The sequence below is a fragment of the Lampris incognitus genome, chromosome 13 (assembly GCF_029633865.1).
Source record: "Lampris incognitus isolate fLamInc1 chromosome 13, fLamInc1.hap2, whole genome shotgun sequence".
NCBI lineage: Eukaryota > Metazoa > Chordata > Actinopteri > Lampriformes > Lampridae > Lampris > Lampris incognitus.
Window position 1 is genome coordinate 48,548,472 of NC_079223.1, and position 22,193 is coordinate 48,570,664.

At 46.0% G+C, this 22,193-nt stretch overlaps 1 protein-coding gene across 1 annotated transcript in view; it reads right to left on the reverse strand.

The window, feature by feature from the left end:
- The window catches only part of birc6 (baculoviral IAP repeat containing 6), a 274,230-nt gene that overhangs the window by 103,162 nt on the left and 148,875 nt on the right, over positions 1-22,193 (reverse strand). Inside the window, exons 61-64 of the mRNA XM_056291274.1 lie at positions 20,190-20,523; positions 15,901-16,118; positions 3,425-3,589; positions 1,350-1,521 (exon numbers count right to left, since the gene is read on the reverse strand). Coding sequence (XP_056147249.1) covers positions 1,350-1,521; positions 3,425-3,589; positions 15,901-16,118; positions 20,190-20,523 — 889 coding nt within the window. The remainder of the gene's footprint in view (positions 1-1,349; positions 1,522-3,424; positions 3,590-15,900; positions 16,119-20,189; positions 20,524-22,193) is intronic.

Sequence of the window (22,193 nt, forward strand, 5' to 3'; positions counted from 1 at the left end):
GTTTTCGGTTGTAGTGTCCACTGTCTATTAAGAGCCACTGTTGGAGCCTCCATGCTTAGCCAGAGGTGGAAGTGTGAGGCCAGAGAAAAAGAGGTGAAATTGTGCAAAATCCTGCCACACAGACCTAAAGGATTACTTGTGAGGACAATACTACATTCAACGTCCAAAGAGAAGATGCCACCATACAAACAGGAAACCTCACAGAATCCCGTGTGAAGCCAAAATAATGCTGGGTGTGCTCACATTTGCAAACTCCATTATACTTTCCAGACAGAAGCAATAACGTGACATGCACATTTTCAACCCGAAACACGGGAAAATAACAGGATGCTGGTGTGAAAGAGACTCAAGACAGACAATATGTTTAGTGCCCCAAAATAAGATCCAAAGTACTTTAGGACATTGAGCCGTGTAGAAAAAGACCACTTCAAAAAACACAAAATGTTGTCTTTTTGAGCCCACAGAAGACCTGCACCAGCTTCTGTGAACTCCTGCCACTGGGGGAGACTACTGAACTTCATCTTCACGTAAAGAACTCTGCTCACCTGAGGAAAGTTTGCTCTGTTGAGTAAAAATGTCTGCTGCCTCTAGAGGCTGAAGAGAAGTGCTGGTTCCTTCCAGTGGATTGTGATGTTCCAGGAAAGAGTAATTTTGATGGTACATTTCCAGAAGATGAAGGAAGTGAGTGGAGGGCACCCAGCAGAACTGTTTTGGTCTTGTATAATAAGCTACAATAGAATGAAGCTGACTTAAGTTGTCAAATCTCTAAGATCGAGTCCACAAAAACTCCACTCACTTTTGTGTTTCGTTTTTGGATTTTCAACCTTTTTCTCCCCAATAGTACCCGTCCGATTACCCCACTCTTCAGAGCCGTACTGGTCGCTGCTCCACCCCCTCTGCCGATCCAGGGGGGCTGCAGACTACCACAGCCTCCTCCGATACATGTGGAGTGACCAGCTGCTTTTCACCTGACAGTGAGAAGTTTCAGCAGGGGGATGTAGCACGTGGGCGGATCATGCTATTCCCCCCAGTTCCCCTCCCCCCCGAACAGGCGCCCCAACCGACCAGAGGAGGCGCTGTGCAGCGACCAGGACACATGCCCACATCCGGCTTCCCACCCGCAGACTCAGCTAATTGTGTCTAGGGACGCCCGACCAAGCTGGAAGTAACATGGGGAATCAAAACGGCGATAGACCACCACACCACCCAGACGCCCGAATCCACTCACTGTTAGCAGAGCAGCAGCAGAGCACACATGGCTTCCAGTCAAAACTGTGTGGTGGGCAGAAAAAACTCCAAAGCCAAGTCATCCAGTGAGTGGAATAACTATTTTAGAGTTGCGTCCATACCTGAGTCGTTGCGGAGGTAGGAGGACATGGCGGGGACGAGGCAGGACTGCGTGAGCAGCTCATGTAGCACAGCTGGCAGGGCCGTGCTGTTTTGGGCTCTGTTCTCTCCTGTAGGGGCCTCGCCACTGTGGCCCACCATACAGCTTGCTGGGTTGATATAGCTGGCAAGAACCTGTAAGAACAAACATTATTGGAGATGGTGTGTTAGGTGGGTCAGGAGCTAAGACAGGTCATCACCTGTCGGGCTCTTATTCTATGGAGGGGCTGCTATCGCTCCTAGAATGTCACACTGAATTTATTGGAATTTAAAAAAAATCCTACATTACTTCTCATTTTCTTTAATTAGCTTTACATAGGTAATTAACAATTATCAAACTGAAACCTCGTTTACTTCAGCTGATGTGATAAGATGGTGCTCAGATTTTGTGCGAGCGAAACATATTGGTCAAAAACATGGATAGTAAACAGGGATGGGGGGAAGGTTTGTTTCTCACAGTATCATAACACTGTGTGTCTCACAGTGTTATTACACTTGTGAGAGCCACGAAACCCAGGTCAAACTCCATGTGTGTCCAAACTTACATGGCCAATAAACCCGATTCTGTCTCACACAGATTTAATGCTATAAACACTGTAGACAGGGTTTGTTTTTGCCAGGTAGTTTGTCCCTGGAACCCATACATGCAGTGCCGACAGCTACTAAATAAGGAAGCAAAGATTAAAAAATATCACTTGTGCAAAACAGAAGGAAAGTCAGTAATGAGCTGGATGTTCATTCATTCATCTTCTGCCGCTTCTCCGGGGTCGGGTCGCGGTGGCAGCAAGCTAAGTAGGGCACTCCAGACGTCCGTCTCCCCAGCAACGCCCTCCAGCTCCTTCTGGGGGATCCCAAGGCGTTCCCAGGCCAGATTGGACATGTAGTCCCTCCAGTGAGTTTTGGGTCTACCCCGGGGTCTCCTCCCAGTTGGCTGTGCCCGGTAAACCTCCAAAGGAAGGTGCCCAGGAGGCATCCTAATCAGATGCCCGAACCACCTCAACTGGCTCCTTTCAACACGAAGGAGCAGCGGCTCTACTCCGAGCTCCCTCCGGATGTCCAAGCTCCTCACCCTATCTCTAAGGCTGAGCCCAGACACCCTACGGAGGAAACTCATTTCAGCCGCTTGTATCTGCCATCTCACCCTTTCAGTCACTACCCAAACCTCATGACCATAGGTGAGGGTTGAAATGAAGATTGACTGGTAAATTGAGAGCTTTGCCTTCCGGCTCAGCTCCCTCTCCACCACAATGGTCCAGTACAACGTCCGCATTACTGCTGATGCTGCACCAATCCGCCTGTCAATCTCCCACTCCATCCTACCCTCACTCGTGAACAAGACCCCGAGATACTTGAACTCCTTCACTTGAGGCAACAACTCATCCCCAAACCAGAGGGAGCAATTCACCATTCTACGGTAGAGAACCATGGCCTCAGACTTGGAGGTGCTGACTCTCATCCCGGCCATTTCACACTCAGCTGCAAACCGCCCCAGCGCGGGCTGGAGGTCATGTTCTGATGAAGCCAACAAAACCACATCATCTGCAAAGAGCAGAGATGCAATTCTGAGGTTCCCAAAATGGACACACTCCTCACCTTGGCTGCACCTTGAGATCCTGTCCATGAATATCACAAACAGAATTGGAGACAAGGGAAAACCTTGGTGGAGTCCAACGCCCACCGAAAACATATTTTGACTTTGTGCCGAGAATGTGGACACAGCTCTCAGTCTGGTTATACAAGGAATGGATGAGCTGGATGTTTACTTCAGAAAACCAGCAATGATCAAATGCGAGTTTAGCAGTGAATTAAAACTAATGGCAGACTAGGTATTATGGGCCTCACCTGTCACAGTAAAACGGAATGATAAAGTTTAGTTTCTTTCAGAGCTGAGTTCATTAAACTATCTGAACCTATTTATTAAAAGATTTTAAATAAGCGACAGGCAGAACTTTAACTGAATTGTCTGGGTAAGCCCACACAGCATGCTTTTCAACATGCAGCTTTTAGGATGACCTCACAAAGCCCAAGGTAGACGTACCTGCAGCAGGCAGGTGACATGCTCCTCCTCTAGCCGTTGTTTAGTAAGGGCCTGCTCCACATCCCATCCAGAAGCTGTGGACCCAGTACCAAAGCCTGTTCCCTTGGCCCAGTATAGTTGTTGCTCTTCGGTGGTACCCCCGCCATGACCACTGGACATCTGGGGCTGGAGGTAAACACATACAAGGGCAGCACAGAGTAAGAATGAAGGGCTGGGACAAAGGTTAAAAACAATGACTGGAGATAACTTTCAGCACAGGAAACATGCAGAGATAATGCATAGCTGACCACACAAAGAGGAGGGAAAGCCTACATAGGTATGTATGTCACCAGTGTTTTTATCTTAAGGCAGCTCTACAACTGACAAGAATCACGTCGATTCTTGCATTGGGCTATGCTCGATGACTGAAGCCACATGGGTCCAATTATAGGGGCAGATTATCCTCTAGTGTCTTTGCAGCCACCTTTTTTCAAGCATGTTTAACTTTGTCACGGCTGCATTGCGTAGTGTGAAAGGGTCAAAGACTGAAATCAGAGACTGACTCTGACAACAGCCAATGGGATAGTGGGATAGAAGGTTTGGAACAAACAATGGATGGGATGCTCAGTCACTTTATCAACAATAAATTCTACCAGCAAACGCAAGGAAAAAACATTTAATGACAATGGCCAAGACAACGGCACTTGTAGCTGCCTTTACTCTTTATGCAGAATATACAATCTTTGCGGGAGCTCTCTCAAGCCACGTTTTCTTCAATGTGTGACATATTGGCTGTTGTTTTTATTGTGTGTGAAGCAGTGATAGCTGTACAAACTATGCTAAACTAATTGCTGATGCAAAGTATACTGCTTATAATTTTCAATCATTTCATTCTCTTTTTCTGTGTTACATATTCTGCTTTCCAGGTCCTCGCATCTGTTGTCCAGGTATGCCACCCTGGTCGTTAATGAACCAACATTAGCCTCTAGCTCGCTAATACGTGTGCTGTGATCCACAGCTCCGCGCTCCAGCTCCAATAGGGCTCCTCCGTGTGTGTCGAGCTTATTCTGCAAACTCTCAATAGATTTTTTGAGCTCGTCTTTAATCAATGACATTTCTGACCTAATATTGGTGGAGAGAGAGTCTATTTTACCGAAAATGGCGGATTTGAGAGAGCCCATCATGGACTGTAACAGTACCTCAGTCACTGTTCCCGTGGGGTCCACATCAGCTGAAGCATCCGGTGGCAAGGATGGGTCAGCAGAGGGCACAGGCTGATTGCAGCCTATTATTGTAGACTCCATTTTTCGCCGAGTAGATGTCATTGTAAAATTAAACTGCTCAAATTTGACTGGAATTGCCAAGAGATCTCGCCAGAAGTCCCACCAAATGAAAATATTGCAAGGATAAATACATAAATTTGGTCACTGACTCAGGAGCGATAAGGAGACGCGTCTTACATCCTTGGCTTCCACTAGTGACGACTCTATTTTTTCGACTTCCTTTTTGAGCCAATATGTTTATGCAAGATTCCGTGACATTTGAGATAAGACGTGAAGAATCGGGGAATGAGAACATTCACAGAGACGTGAAGAATCGGGCTAGAAACTCTAACAGTGAAACCCTCGATCTGTTCGACGTCACCTAGTGTGAATAGGATGAAGACAGCAAGCAAAACTGACCATTAAGACCAGTCTAAGTCGGAACAGTCTGCCTCGGCAAAGACTGGTTCAGTCACTAAACAGAGAGCTGCCTTTAGGATTGAAGGATTGAACTCCATGGTATAGGAAAAATTCTACCGATTCATCAAAATGATCAGGGGGAAACTTGACACACTGCACTGTAAGAATATTCTTTATCTGACAGAAAAACCATGGCACTATAACGCCACACAGAAAAGGATTAAATGCTTGTGTTGTGCAATTTGTTTGCAGAGATCTTCTGAATTCAAATTCATGCATGCAGAAACCCATACTTAAGTTAAACTATAAAGCGTATGGACACTATTTCTTGTCTACCTTCTTGGCATGACAAAGGGAAACTACTGGATTATGTACGGACAGCACGGTGGCACAGTGGTTAGCCCGATTGCCTCACAACAAGAAAGTCCTGGGTTCAAGCCCCGAGGTAGTCCAACCTTGGGGGTCGTCCCAGGTCGTCCTCTGTGAGGAGTTTGCATGTTCTCCCCATGTCTGAGTGGGTTTCCTCCCGGGGCTCCGGTTTCCTCCCACAGTCCAAAGACATGTAGGTCAGGTGAGCCCGCCGTATTAAATTGTTCCTAGGTATGAATGTGTGTGTGTGTGTGTGTGTGTGTGTGTGTGTGTGTGTGTGTGTGTGTGTGTGTGTGTGTGTGTGTGTGTGTGTGTGTGTGTCGGCCGTGTGAGATGGCCTGGCGGCCTGTCCAGGGTGTCTCCCCGCCCAATGACTGCTGGGATAGGCTCCAGCATCCCCCCCTACCCTGAGAGCAGGATAAGCGGTTCGGATAACGGATGGATGGATGGATTTAGTGCCTTTTAGTGTAGATGAAACAAACATGAATATGTTGTCATATGGCACACAGCAAACTACATTGTTTTATGGGCATGGCACCGAGCTCCTCACATACACAGCATTTCTGAAATGTCAAATGGAAGACCGGGGGTCTTTTAGAGCAGGGGTTTTCAAAGTGTGAGGCGCGCCTCCCCTGGGGGGCGCCAGCGAGTTAACTTCAGCAATGCTTGGAGCAAAATGGATCAATTTTCAGTAACATTACCTAGTGAGAAAGGAGACAGCGTGCAAGCAGAACACGGAGGAAGTATGACCATGACTATTTAAAGTCTGGATTTTCATGGATTGGTTCTGATGACGCCCCACTGCCGCAGTGTGTTATCTGCAAAGAGGTGCTAGCTAACGACAGTATGAGACCATGTAAACTCCAGCGTCCTATCGATATGAAACACCCAAGTTTGGTGACCAAGCCACAGGAGTTGTTTGATAGGAAGCTAAAGGAATTGCGGCCACAGAAGAAAGTCAGTGACACATTTAGCACTGTAAATACCAAGGCAACCGAAGCATCATACCGAGTGGCGTTGCGCATAGCTAAGGCAGGTAAACCCCACTTTAAAAAGATGTTTAAATTTTTAAAAAAGATGTTTAAAACATTTAAAAATGTTTAAAAAGATGTTTAAAACATAAAGATAAAGATATTTAAAAAAAATAAAAGATCATCTTCAAAGATATATCTTTTATTGTTGAAACCCGTTTCTATACCTGAGTGGAACATACATTACAGCAACAACAATAATAGTAATAATAGCAATAATAATTGGGAGGGGGGGGGTGCAGCTGTTTTTATGTTCTCTGAGGGGAGGCTCACTTTCCTACACTTTGTAAACCCCTGTTTTAGAGCATTGGTCAAACACTTGACAAATCTGACCTTAAAATGTTCGTGTTAAAGTGACAGTAAGCCAAGTTCCATGAAAAAGGGGTGTTCGGTTTAGTGGTTGAGCGTCTGAATATGAAACTGAAAATGAAAGGACATCCATCCTGCTGCTCCTTCCTATCGAAAGGCGAGAGGTGCCATTCATGACACCACCCTAGCCAACAGCATGTTTAATGGTATTTGAACTGAGATGGCACACAGCTGTATAGAATCTACCAGAGCCCACATGGATGCCTAGGAACTGACTGTCCCTAGGCGGCTTGTCAGAAAAATGGTGGAAGGTTGCCTCAATGTGCATGCAGGTCTATTAGGAACATTCGCGGCAGACTGGAAGTAGGGTGACCACATTAACCAGGGAGCTGAGTGTCAGGTTGGAATGGAGACCTCTGTGAAATGGGTTTTTCTGAAGCAAATGGATGTTTTTGCTTTTAATTGTGTGATTCTAATATGCTCTTTTTCTTTAATTCTTCCAAGCGGGCTTTCACCAATGTTGATTACCTTATCATCCCCATGTTTTGTAGAAGGTTTTGGTCCAAGCTGGTTTTGTGTTTTAAAGCCCTTTCAATATTGAGCTGACTTCTTAAACAGCAGAGAGAGTTCTTTAAAAAGGTACCAAAGGTAGGTTTCCTTGTAAACACACTTTGTCTTTGTCCACTGTTGTTTTGTCCACTTTCAGAATTGCTCACCAAAACACATTGTGTGTAACCTTGAAGCCCAATCACTGGACAATGAACATTTTGCTTCCTGAACACGTTTGGGTATATTTTATGGATTTTGGGGTGCTGATCATGAAAATCCCCTTGAAATGGTCCTATCACATACCATTTTGTAGATATAACCTATTTTTGTGATTTCCCATCATATTTTAAGTCTACTAGTATATTGCCCACAAAGCAAACTGTTTTGGTCAGTCCAAGCATGCCTGGGCATGCACTCAGTGAGGTGCTATGCAAATGTTATCTTAGGCATGCCTGGTCATACTGAGTCAGGTTAGATGCTGGCAGAAAAGCTATAAAAGCTGCTCATATTTACAGATGCTGTTTGGATACATGTTGATGCACATGTTCTTAGCATGTACTTAGCAATAGGATTTATTTGCTTCAAGAAGATTTAATACAGCAGAAATGTCTCGTCAGTGCTGCGACAGCTGCGACGCATTCTGGTGCATCTGTGGTGAGTATACGCTTAAGACTCAAAGACGCACCATCACTGCACTTATTAAGAAAGCCTATGAGCTTTACTTCTGATGCAAAATTGGTGACCAAGAGAAACCCTGGGCTCCTCACATTTGTTGTGCAACATGTGCAGTCAACCTGAGAGCTTGGCTCAGAGGTACTCGGAAGTCAATGCCATTTGCAGTCCCAATGATATGGTGAGTACAGAAGGATCACGTGACGGACTGTTACTTCTGTCTGACCAATGTATCTGGCTTCTCTACTAAGAATAAGAAATCTATTGAATACCCCAACCTGCCTTCAGCCATGAGACCAGTGCCACATGATGACAGTTTGCCAGTACCGAAGCCACCAGAGACATGGAGCCTAGATGAGGCAGATGAAGATGCCACAACGCATGAACCAGATATGGAAAATGACACTGATCCAGATGCTGAACCCTTTATTGTTATCCTCATCTGATAACACAGCCAGAATTAAATGAGCTGGTCAGGGACTTGGATTTGTCAAAACCTAAAGCACACCTTCTTGGTTCAAGATTGCAAGGATGGGGTTTGCTGTCACCAGGTACAAAAATGTCTATCTTTCTGAACTGTCAAGAACATCTGACAAACTCCTTTACGCAGGTTGACAACCTCTGTTTCTGCACTGACATTGATGGATTGTTCATGGCTTTGGGTTGTGTGCAGGACCCACAACAATGGCATCTTTTTATAGATTGGTCAAAGTGCATCTCGAAGGCTGTCTTGCAACACAGTGGCAATGCCCACCCTTCAGTAGCGATTGGCTATGCAATACACATGAAAGAAACCTGAAATAAAATGGAACAGGTGTTGAAACACATACAGTACAAAAATTTAAGAATTGAACATCTTTTGTGATCTACAAGTATTGGCACTGCTAATTGGCACACAAAATCATGATGTGTTTTACCATTTTTATGCTGACGACACTCAGTTATACATGTCACTAAAACCCACAGATCCTAGCAGCCTAGCAAATCTCACAACTTGCCTCTCTGACACTAAATCCTGGATGTCTGAAAATTGGTTGTCCCTTATCTCTGATTCTGTGATATTCATGGACAGGATATCAAGGCGCAGTGTGAAATGACTGGGATGAGAGTCAGTACCTCCAAGTCTGAAGCCATGGTTCTCTACTGGAAAACGGTGGATTTCTTCCTCCGGGTTGGGGAAGAGTTGTTGCGTCAAGTGAAGGAGTTCAAGTACCTCGGGGTCTTGTTCACGAGTGAGGGTAGAATGGAGTGGGAGACTGACAGGTGGATTGGTGCAGCATCAGCAGTAATGCGGACGTTGTGGTGAAGAGGGAGCTGAGCTGGAATGCAAAGCTCAGTCAAGCTTCATTCCAACCCTCATCTATAGTCATGAGCTTTGGGTAGTGACCGAAAGGGTGAGATCGTGGATACAAGCAACTGAAATGAGTTTTCTCCGTAGGGTGTATGGGCTCAGCCTTAGAGATAGGGTGAGGAGCTCAGACATCTGGAGGGAGCTCGGAGTAGAGCCGCTGCTCCTTCACGTCGAACGGAGCCAGTTGAGGTGGTTCGGGCATCTGATTAGGATGCCTCCTGGGCCCCTTCCTTTGGAGGTTTACCAGGCACGTCCAACTGGGAGGAGACCCCGGGGTAGACCCAGAACTCACTGGAGGGACTACATGTCCAATATGGCCTGGGAACACTGTGGGATCCCCCAGGAGGAGCTGAAGTGCATTGCTGGGGAGAGGGATGTCTGGAGTGCCCTACTTAGCTGGCTGCGACCGCAATCCAACCCCGAAGAAGCGGTTGAAGATAAGATGAGATGAGAAGTGGAATTAATTAAAAGCAAGATCATAAAAATGAGTCTTGAGCGGATTCTTTAAACTATCTATGGACATTGCTTCTCTTGTTTGTTGGGGGAGTCTATTCCAAGCCGTCGGTGCATAAAAACAAAATGCTGCTTCGTCATACTTTTTGTAGTTCATTCTAGGGACATTGAGCAGGCCAGCACCAGAGGATCTAAGAGAGCGGCTCGGAACATCATCAGATAAGCAGTCAGATAGGTATGAGGGTGCTAAACCATGTAGAGCTTTAAACACAAGTAAAATAATTTTAAAATCAATCCTCAATGCTACAGGAAGCCAGTGTAAAGATGCTAAAACTGGGGTAAAGTGATCGCTCATCCTGGTTTTTGTTATGACCCTTGCTGTGCTGCCGCGTTCTGTACTAGTTGCAGCGTATCGATACTTTTTTTGGGTAAACCAGTAAGAAGTGCATTGCAATAGTCTAGATGCGAAGAGATAAAAGCAAGTGTCACCTTTTTTGTGTCTTCCAGGGAGAGGTAGGGTCTAATTCTAGCAATATTTTTTAGGTGAAAAAAGGTACCCTTTGTAACATTGCGGATATGTGATTTAAAATCCAACTCAGAGTCGATGATGACACCCAGGTTTTTTACTACAGTCTTGTTCTGTACAGCCAGACTTCCCATTCTACTTGATATCATTTCTCTCTGTGCATTAGTGCCTATAATGAGAATTTCTGTCTTGTCTTCGTTGAATTTGAGAAAGTTTTCACTCATCCACTGTTTACTACTAGACAGACAATTCATCAAGAGATTGAGAGCATTGGGGTCATCTGGTGCTACAGATAAATATAACCGAGTATCATCAGCATAAAAATGGAAATTCACTCCATGATCACATAATTTTCCCAAGTGGCAGCATGTACAGACAGAACAATAAAGGATCAAGAATGGAACCCTGCGGAATACCTGAGAAAATTACATGTTTGTCTGAGACATGGTCAGAAAGACTAACAAAATAGCTTCTGCCAGTGAGATATGTGTAGAACCATGATAGGGCAGTGCCTGAAAGGCCAATTCAATTCTCAAGGTGGTCTAAAAGCATATCATGATCGACTGTATCGAAGGCAGCCGTCAGATCAAGGAGTAAAAGAATGGAAAAAATTTTATTATCAGCGCTCACTCTGAGATCGTTGACTACTTTTAGAAGCACTGTTTCAACACTGTGTCCATTTCTAAAACCGGACTGAAATTTATCATGAATCTTGTTTTCATGCAAAAACCCATCCAGTTGTTTATACACTGCCTTTTCCAAAATCTTGCCCAGAAAAGGCAGATTAGAAATAGGCCTATAATTGCTCAGCACCGACGGATCAACATTATTCTTCTTCAGTAAGGGCTATTCTTGGCTTGGCTATTGCAACGCACTTTACTCGGGTATCAGCAAGGGCTCCCTCCACCATGGATTTTCTACTAAACGCTGCCGCTCAGCTCAGTACTGGGACAAAAAGGCATGACCATATCACTCCTGTGCTTGTGTCCCTACATTGGCTCCCTGTTATATCTTAAACGGTCTTTCTCCTACTTACTGTTCCAATTTATTGACCCGGTATACGCCCTCTCAACCATTACAATCCGCAGACGGAGCCCCACTGGTTATTCCAAGGTCTTGGTTTGTCACAAAGGGTGATCGGGGTTTTGCTGTTAGAGCCCCCACACTATGGAACTCTCTTCCTATTCAAATAAGACAAAGTCTCGAGCTTCTTTTAAATCTCAAACATTTCTTTTTATGAAAGCTTTTACAAATGTTTAACATTTGTTTTTATTTGTACTCTTACTTATTTTTATAACTTTTGATTGACACATTGCTTTCTTCCCTTTTGCACTTATTTTATGGTTTTATTTGTTAGTGCTTTATTTCATTCCCTAACAATATTTTTTTTATTTTTTTTGTGTGTGTCATTTTTAACAATTTTATCCTGTTCTGTGAAGCACTTTGTAACCTTGTTCAGAAAAGTGCTATATACATAAAGTTTATCATTACTGTGGATGAAGTCAGGTGCATCTTCCAGCGTACCAACTCAAGGAGAGCTCTTGGCCCTGACTCAAGCAGTGCTCTCGTTTTAAAATCCTTTGCCAGGGAACTGGCTCCTGTCTGGCAACCTATCTTTCACCTGTCCGTCGACACTCCTACCATTCTACTAACTCGGAAGACATCTCCCATAAAACCTCTTCCAAAAAAACAATGTCCCAAAGAACATAATGATTTTCAGCCAATAGCACTTACATCTGTTGTTATGAAATCGTTGGAAAAGATTATGCTCTGACGTCTCAACAAAGCAATAGCTATCACACAGAATCCTTTTCAATTTGCCTACAAGCAAGGTCACACAGCGCAGAAGACGCGGTTGTCACACTTGTGCATCTCATTTCCAAACACCTCGACAAAACTAAAAGTGTATGCCAGAACTACTTTCCTGGACTTTTCATCTGCATTTAATACAATTCAGCCGGATGTACTCCTGTCCAAAATGACCCAGCTACAGTTCACTACAACATGTATTTACTGGTACAACTCCCCCACAAACAGAATACAGCTAGTAAAGGTAAATGACACACTTTCCTCTGCGATCAGGACTAATGTTGGTGTCATGGTTGTGTGGTCTGGGCCATCAAGGCTCACCTGTTCCCCATCCCGATTGGTATTTTCGCTCACCTGCACCCCATCTGCTTGAGTAACCCTGATTGCCCCATGATTACCCCCTTCACCTGATTGCCCCTGCTTTACTCACCCATTTCCCTTTTCTTGATTGGCTTTTCTGTCCTGCCCTGCTCACCTGCACCCAATCTCCCTGATTGGCTCCCCCAATGTTATATATTCACTCTGGTTGCTCTGACGCTTCGTCGGATCATCACAGAAACACACACACATATTGACACCTGGTCGCCGGATGCACCACATCCTGTTCCGAGCCTTCCCTGCGGTCTGTAGCGTCTGTTCCTGCTGTCTGTAAGTTTATATGGCTTAATAAAACCTTTCTAGCCCAGTCTGTCTCTAAGTCATGCGTTTGGGTCCTCAACTCCTCCTCCCAGCATGACAGTTGGAGTATCTCAAGGCTGCATTAGCTCACCTGTGTTGGTCACACTGTACACTGCAAATTGCACCACCTGTGTGCCCAACCAGTTTCTTACAAAATCCTCTGATGACTCCATTTCAGTATTTCTGTTGACCAACAGCGATGATCCCAGACTGTGTCAGTGCAACATTGTCAGGCTAACTGAATGGTATGATAAAAATGCTTATTATCAACACTGATAAGATAGAGGAAATTATTTTTGGCCTTTCTCCTAAATTTCAGCTGCCTCCAGTGACAATTCACAACATAGAAATTAGACAGTCTCCTCATACAAATACCTGAGTGCTATGATAGATGCCACCTCGTCACGGACTTCTAGAATTTATTTGTAAGAAGATAAAGCGGTGCATTTACTTTCTTCACAGACTCAGATCTTTTGGAGCTAGTAGCCTGATTATTTTCTGTTTTTTTAAATCGGTTATTCAGCATGTCAAGCTGTACTACAGTACGGCCTGGCTCAGTGGCCAATCTGTGAAACTGTAAAACTAAACTACACGATCCAAATCTGTGTGAAGATTATTGGTCAACCTGTGGCACACGCCTCTCACGCAATTCACAACAAGCGCATGCTCAGGCTGGATAGTATCTCTTCAGATTCCTCGCATGTTTTAAACAAAGAATACCAACTCCTGCCCTCTACAGGCCATTTAGAGTCCCTTATCTTAAACACAACAGGCTGAATTCTTTTGTACATCAGTACACCCTGTTGCTAAACCAAAACCAGAGTGCTACTAACTGAAATCTGAATCCAGAGGGAATAATGTGATGTGTACGTTTGTCATGACTGTCTGATGTGTTAGGGATGTCTATAATAAGTGTCACATACATTTAATTTATTAATTGTTTAATTTGCGAGTTCATCTCTTAAACGGAACTGCCAAAGGATGCAAAATGAATTTCAGTGCAAACTGATGATAAAATTGTATCATACCACAGAGAGCACCCAAACAAACTGCATGACAGCCTGGTACAACAGCGGCACCACAGCTGACAAAAAAGCCCTCCCTCCAGCGTGTTGTAGAAACAGCACAGGACACTGTGGGATTGAGCTGCCATCACTAGAACACCTTCACAGCACTTGCTGTGTGAGAAGGGCTAAGAAAATCATAAAAGACATTACACACCCTGGACAACATCTGTTTAAGCTACTCTCATCAGGTAGACGCTTCAGCTCAATCTGTACACGTACAAGTAGACTGAAAAACAGCTTCTTCCCAGAAGGTGTGGCACAACTGAACTCGGACATCTCAGTCTGACAAGACTGATGTGCTGCCATCATCAGAGCACGTGTGATGATATAATAATAATAATAATAATAATGGATTACATTTATATAGACACCCAAAGTGCTTCACATTGAAGGAGGGAACTCGCCTCAACCACCATCAATGTGTAGCACCACCTGGGTGGTACACGGTAGGGCTTGCACAGAAAAGTCGACTTATCGACGCGTCGACGTCACTACCACAAGTCGACGTCTACCGGGAGACGTCGACGAGTCGTTGACCACTTTTTTTCCCCCTGTTAATACTTTCTTAGAATTGTCTACAATTTCCCCTCCCAATTTGGTAGCCAATTGAACACCTACGAAATCTCCGACCCCCCCACCCTCGGAGCGACGAGCCAATTTGTCGCTCCTATGCACCGGCCATGAGTCGTTGACCACATGATCACACAGCATTATTTTTTTCCGCAATCACCGCAAATGCGGTGGCCGGTGGGGGGAAAAATTAAGCAATTTCACATTGACACACACACACTAGAGATCTTGTCAATACAAGTTGCTCATTTTTGGACAGTCCATTCTGTCTGTGTTTTATGCGTGCGTGTGTATGTGATGACGTCATCAACGACGCGTCGACGTTACGTCGACTTTATTGATAGAAACGTCGACTTGAAAAAATCAGAAGTTGTGCAACCCCTCGTACACGGCAGCCATTTTGCACCAGTACGCTCACCACACATCAGCTTGAGGTGGAGAGGGAGGAATCACTGAGCAAATTACACAGAGAGGTGATGGAGAGAGCCAGGTTGGGAATTTCTGTCAGGACACCGGGGACCCCCTACTCTTTGTGATAAGTGCCATGGGATCTTTATTGACCACAGTGAGTCAGGACCTCGGTTTAACGTCTCACAGCATCTCCTACAGCACAGTGTCCCCGTCGCTGCACTGGGGCATTGGTATTTGATTTTTGTTATTTTTATTAGGACCAGAGGGAAGACTGCCCCCTACTGGCCTACCAACACCTCATCCAGCAGCAACTCAGTTTTCCCGGGAGGTCTCCCATCCAAGTACTAGCCAAGTTTATACCTGCTTAGCTTCTGTCATTCGGCACAGCCAGGGTACATGTTGGCATGGCTGCCCTGGTCCTTAGCCCTGGAGGTGTCAGTAATACAAAGTACATGCCTCTGACATGTTCATGCCACTTGCCTTTTATCGCTCAGGCTAAACAATTAAGCAAATTGTCAGAATCTCAATGGGAGATATGCAGATGAGATCTTGACTAAAGGCCTGCCGGATACAGGGCCATTAATAAAGGCAAGATGTTTTTGTCCTCTAGCCCGGCAGGCTTTCTGTCAGGCGATGTGACAGTGTGGCCTATCGCATCAAGTCAGACTGATTACAGGCAGCACACGGATACTTGACGGCGGCGGGACAGCATTCTGTCAATGCTTTCCTGGGCCAACTCTCAACCCAAATTTAAGTAAATTTTGTCAATCTTTCACATGATATCCTCATCATATCATCACACACAATTGGTTTTGACAGCTATGGTGGCATATGTATGTCACCATAAATTAAGATTTTCTGTGCTCATGTTCCTGTCTCTCCCCGGAAATGTGCTGGCATGTCCAGGCATACAACTCCACCTGACCCATCAAACTTTCCACAGGGATGGTTACAAGATCTAACATCCATGTGCGTGCGTGTGTGTGTGTGTGCGTGTGTGTTGGGAGCCTGCGTCTGTACCTCAGAGGTGCTGGTGTTTGCATTAGGGACTCGGGGTGCATGATGGCTGAGGGCTGACAAGCAGGCCAGGATGAGGTGGATGGCGCCGATTTCCAGGGCCATGCGACGCAGCAGGACACCGTCGTCTGTGGTCAGGGGAGCACTGCTAAACAGAGCTCGCAGCACATGGAAGGGTAGCGTGGGCAGCACGTTGGCCGACGGAGACTGCAGGATGTGACCTGGGGTTGGGCAGATAGAAAGAGGAAAAGAGATGAGGCCGTATCCAAGATGAAACATTCCAGTTTAGCACTAAAAAAAAAAATATAATGAAAAAGTACTGGGGGAAAATGGCCAACTCTTCCACGTTTAAATATGATTCCAGTGTTTCCCCTTGACATTTTCCATTAGTAGGTGAGGGTGGTGAGGTGTAGTTATGTTGTTGACCAGGAGCGGGGAAATGTTAACATTTCTGCCTGGCTTACTTTACTCCATTTTGTCATTTTACCATTAAACTTTCCACAGTCTTCCATTACACATCCATGCATCCATTATCCAACCGCTTACCCTGCTCTCAGGGTCACGGGGATGCTGGAGCCTATCCCAGTAGTCACTGGGCGGCAGGCAGGGAGACACCCTGGACAGCAGGGCCGACACTCACATTCATACCTAGGGACAACTTAGTATGGCTGATTCACCTGACCTATATGTCTTTGGACTGTGGGAGGAAACTGGAGCACCTGGAGGAAATCCACACAGACACGGGGAGAACATGCAAACTCCACACAGAGGACGACCGGGATGACCCCCAAGGTTGGACTACCCTGGGGCTTGAACCCAGGACTTTCTTGCTGTGAGGCGACGGCGCAGTGGTTAGCATGGCTTTGTAAAACAAATTTTTGTGCCTACGATTACTGAGGCATTTACAAGCCTTAAACGGGTAAGTAGGTTTGAGATACGGAATAAGAAAAAAAAACAACAAAAAAAAAACAACAAAAAAACCACCAAATTTGCAGATACATGCTTTTCGCCCCAAAATGAGGTTTAGTTGTTAAACAAAAGCATGTTGTATGAAAACACAACTACTCATGTCCTGTAATGAGTCACCTTTCAACTCGACCCTTTCAGCTATGTTGCATGTATAGCAACCTGGAGAAAACGAATAGTGAATGTGAGTTCTGACATGTCGTGCTGATTTTGTTGTAAGACAGACACCATGGCTGGTTGTAGACAGGAACAGCAGATAGACAGCATGTGACACTGTGCTGTCAACAGTGCTGCAATTCTCCTTCATGGATTCATTTTTACAGAAAGTTGCATATCGCTGGCAAAATAAACAGTAAATGCCATGATGGATTATGTGTATAAATGTCAGTATTTGTATTTGGCATTAATTTTACTAAAATCCTACTATTTTTCTAATTGTCTTTTTCTTCTAAAATTAAAGTTTGATGGAAGTATGTTGACTGTTTAAAGTGGACAGTTGCTTTACAGTCTATATTGTAGTGTACCACATATTAGGAATCCAATCAGCTCTGCCAGTGAGTAGGAGCAGACAGACTGCAGCCGGCTAAACGGCTGCCTGATCTGCTGTGTGACTGGGGTCACTAAACAAGCTGGCAGAAGATGCTCCTGCCAAAAATCATCGACAAGGGCTCTTAAGGACAAGAAAGACACACCCAGGACCAGCAAACACTCACACACACAGACGAGGAAAGCACAAAAGGCACAAACAGAGGCGTCCGAGTAGCGTAGCGGTCTATTCCGTTGCCTACCAACACCGAGATCGCCGGATCGAATCCCCATGTTACCTCCAGCTTGGTCGGGCGTCCCTACAGACACAATTGGCCGTGTCTGTGGGTGGGAAGCCGGATGTGGGTATGTATCCTGGTCGCTGCACTAGCACCTCCTCTGGTTGGTCGGGGCCCCTGTTAAGGGGGGAGGAGGAACTGGGGGGATCCTCCCACGTGCTACATCCCCCTGGTGAAACTCCTCACTGTCAGGTGAAAAGCAGCTGGCGACTCCACATGTATTGGAGGAGGCATGTGGTAGTCTGCAGCCCTCCCCAGATCGGTGGAGGGGGTGGAGCAGAAACCGGGATGGCTCGGAGGAGTGGGGCAATTGGCCGGATACAATTGGGGAGAAAAAAAGGGAAAATCTCCAACCCCTCACATCCTGCTCATCGCCTTTTCCAGCTCCTTTCCTCAGGGGGCCGCTACAGTTTACTGCTCAATAAGACTAAACACTTTTTCCCCTAGCTATCAGGACTCTGATTTCCTCCCTAGAGTAGTTCTCCTCCTCCCACACCACTGGCATGCATACTACCATTCCCCTAACTGTTGTGCATAATATGTTTGTTTCTGTTATTGTGTAACTGTATTGTTTACGATATGTGGCGTGTCTGTTGTTGTCCGTGGACGTATTGTGCTGCAGAGTTCAACGTGTACCCAAAACAAATTCCACCGGCCTTGGTCATGTGGCGAATAAAACAATCTGGTATGTTGGAGCACTTCTTAGAGCAGCAGTGTACAGCGCTTCTGTCCACCAAGTGCGGAGGACTGCCAAGGAGGTCTGGACCTTCTGTCCACCGAGGTGCGGAGGAATTCTGGACCTTCTGTCCACCGAGGTACGGAGGACTGCCAAGGAGTTCTGGACCACCTGTCCACCGAGGTGCGGAGGAGTTCTGGACCTTCTGTCCACCGAGGTGGGGAGGACTGCCAAGGAGTTCTGGACCACCTGTCCACCGAGGTGCGGAGGAGTTCTGGACCTTCTGTCCACCAACGTGCGGAGGACTGCCAAAGAGTTCTGGACCACCTGTCCACCGAGGTGCGGAGGAGTTCTGGACCTTCTGTCCACCGAGGTGGGGAGGACTGCCAAGGAGTTCTGGACCACCTGTCCACCGAGGTGCGGAGGAGTTCTGGACCTTCTGTCCACCGACGTGCGGAGGACTGCCAAAGAGTTCTGGACCTTCCGTGAAGCAGACGCAGCCTGTGCTGAAGATGCAGCGAAAAGCCCCGAAGCCGCCAAAGTTGCAACACACGTAGTGTCAGAAGAACACACCTCTGCGCTGTCTGTCACAGCCCCGCTACACGCCCAGTGGTGACACGGCGCTCATTTCCAAGCACCACACTCGGCAGGGACATTAAGTTACGAGGGACATTAAGCACGCCGTATCCGGGGATCTTGACAAGAGACACGTGAGCGACAGAGCTGTTCTGTGCATAGCCTCAGCACTAGAGCAAAGGTTTAAAGTGTCGCCCTTCTTGGACAAAACAAAAGATGGGACACTGGACACCGTGTCAGGCGAGGGTAAATTAACCTTAATGAGAAAACTTAGCGTTTAGTTCAGTACACGTTTTAGCCGTAAAACAAAACTACCTTTCCTCTTGACCTTGGTACAGCAGCTTGTGCAGTACAACGCCATGATACTACTGTGACTCATCTTCAACAGTCAACACTTTAGTGCCACAAAACTGAGCTGTTGGGAATTTGCCTAAGTGTGCTCTTGATGGATCAATCAAAAAAAAAAAAAAAATCAAAGCAGAACCCGTAAAAGAATAAAAACACAATACAATCCCCACCCTATAACACATGATGTGCATAAGGGGTGAGGCATAAGGGGTGAGGACCCCTGCAGTCAGTTTAGACTCAACATGTCGGTTGAGTGATGAAACGCATCTGTCTCAGATTAGAAACAGAACATTTTCTTTTACTTTTAAGACCTCTGTAGGCCTGAATTGTAAGTGTTTTAAGTTGTGTGATCCTTAAGGCTAAGCCTTCACTGTTATATCAGCTAATACACAACTGCTGTTGTAGTAAATTCTGTGTAGGACATGGTCATTATTCAAAATCACCGTGTATTGCAATATGTATTGTAATCGCAATAACGTATCGTGAGGTTGTAGGCAACACCCAGCCCTAGCACAAACACACACACACACACACACACACGAAACTATTTCTGTTATTAGGGAGCTATTGGGGAGATGATGATCCAGGATAAGATCCAGAATAAGATCCAGGATGAGATCCAGGATAACATTCTGGATCTCATCCAGGATAAGATCCAGGATGAGATCCAGGATAAGATTCTGGATGAGATCCAGGATGAGATCCAGGATAAGGACTCGGTAGTTGTCAATATCAAACAACAGGGGTTCTATGGATGAGTTGGCACTGAGCCGAAAAAAACATATAACAGAAGTAGAGAAGAAGATAAGGAACTCTGTGTGTGTGTTTGTGCACATGTTTGTGTGTGTGTGTGTGTGTGTGTGTGTGTGTGTGTGTGTGTGTGGACCACCCCCATCACTTACTGCCCTCCCCGTCGTCCGTGACCCCCAGCACCAGGCGCAGCAGACACTGGGCGTGCTTCCGTTCCTTCAGCAGCACCTCTGCGTAGCCAGGAAGGCGCAAGAAGAGGCCGAAGGCCGCCAGGGAGTGAGCAGGGATGGGCGACATGGTCTGCACCGAGGAGGATGACGACTGCGATGGCTGCTGCTTGTTGAGGGGTGGGGGTGGTGGCTCGGCAGTAATGGTCTCAGGCGCCTCGTACACCAGTTCGCCCGACTGCTCGATGGTCACCCACTCAAACTGGTCACTGTCCTTGGGCTTCTCCTGCGTGGTGGAGGGCACCACCGGGGCACTTACCTGCAACAGAGCACATGGGAGGACAGAGGCAGGTGTCACGACAGCCCAGGTGATAAGAGGGGGAGAGAGAGAGAGAGAGAGATGGGGCAGAGGGTTTCAGTATTCAGTGTCATATATAGTAGATAACAGAGTTTGCAGTTTGATCTATTCTGGGTAATTTTTGCTTGTTTGTGGCTTTATATACTTTTTAACGACTCCATGAGACTTTTGTATTATTTTAATTGATTTTATGGGTTGTCTTATTTGGGGGGGGGGGTTTAGCTGGTCCTCAATTACTGCACCGACTCCTTGCACTCTTGGTGAGAAACGTGAGGATTCAACCTTCAGCTGACTCAGCTGACGGCTAATCGGCGTTAACTTTCTTTCCTGCGATCATCTATCAACTGGTTTAATATTACTATGCCTTGCGATGACGTCCTGAAAACAGGAAATGACATTACCAACCACCAACCTCAAGGCTGATCCCACAGCTCTCAGATGAACTGCGCAAAGATGACTCTCTTATCAGATTTTATTGACACCATAGGCTCACAGTCCAAAACCATTTAAGTGATGAGCTCAGCCTTCTCCGAGTCCACCCTCTGGGACCCATAATCTTGTTGCCGGCCCTCTTCCTGCTCAACTCTCAGCTCACAGGCTAACTAGTCAGATGTGGCAAGTCAGAACAACCCCAAGCTGCCTCACCTCCCCCCATAAACCTCTCACGTTGTTTTACCATACTACCGACTGATACCTTGGCTCACCCTGCTAATGCCCCCGTGGCCAGTGCTGTTCCCGTGGCCCCGTCTTGCCCCTTCCCATGTGGAACTGGTCCCTGCTTCAGCGGGCACTATTCCTGCTGCTGTGGCTAACCCACCTCGCGCTGCTGCTGCCACCGCTGGTTGTCCTGCATGAGTCCCCCTGCAGAGTCCTCCCTGGCGTTCAGGCAGGTTGGTCACTCCCAGTCCCAATGATGCTTCCTCAGGCCAACAACATTCATCCCCTCCCAACACTGCCCCTGGCAGTGCTGTCAAACAATCAGCCACCCACTCATCTCTCCCCCCCCACTACCTTGAAACAATTGTCCATCATTATTCTTCAAAGAGACACGGTACACCCAAGCACAGGCCTGTGGTAATATCTGAAGTTACAGATATCTTAGACTACTACAACCATGAGCTTTATTAGGAATACTGTGCACTAGGGTTTGAGATGGGTTGCCACTCCAGATAACTAAAATTCAACTGTGAGATCTGAAGAATGAATGAATAATGATTTCACATCAAGGTAACCAAAACTGCCTTTATGATCACTAAAGCTGCATTTCAGACATTCGGGAAAGGTACTGCAGCCCATCAAAATGTCACTGCAGAACGTTTTGACTGGTGGACTCGTTTCATGACTATGATTACTTAAGGCATCTGTACACCTCCCATTTTTCTGTTCAGTTTCTGAACATACAAGCTACTTTTTATTTGGCTGAACACATCACCCAGACACAGACGTATGAACAGCAACGCCTGTGTGATCTGTGAACATTAAACAAACCTGAATGTTGTGTCTTGTAGTAAATGCAGACATCAGATGGGTGTGTTTTTCTCCCCAGATACATATTTAGCTCCTGTATTTGCAAGCATGTGACCCTTTCAAGCTCACATCACCTCCATGTCTCTGTACCCTGACAGCCAGTC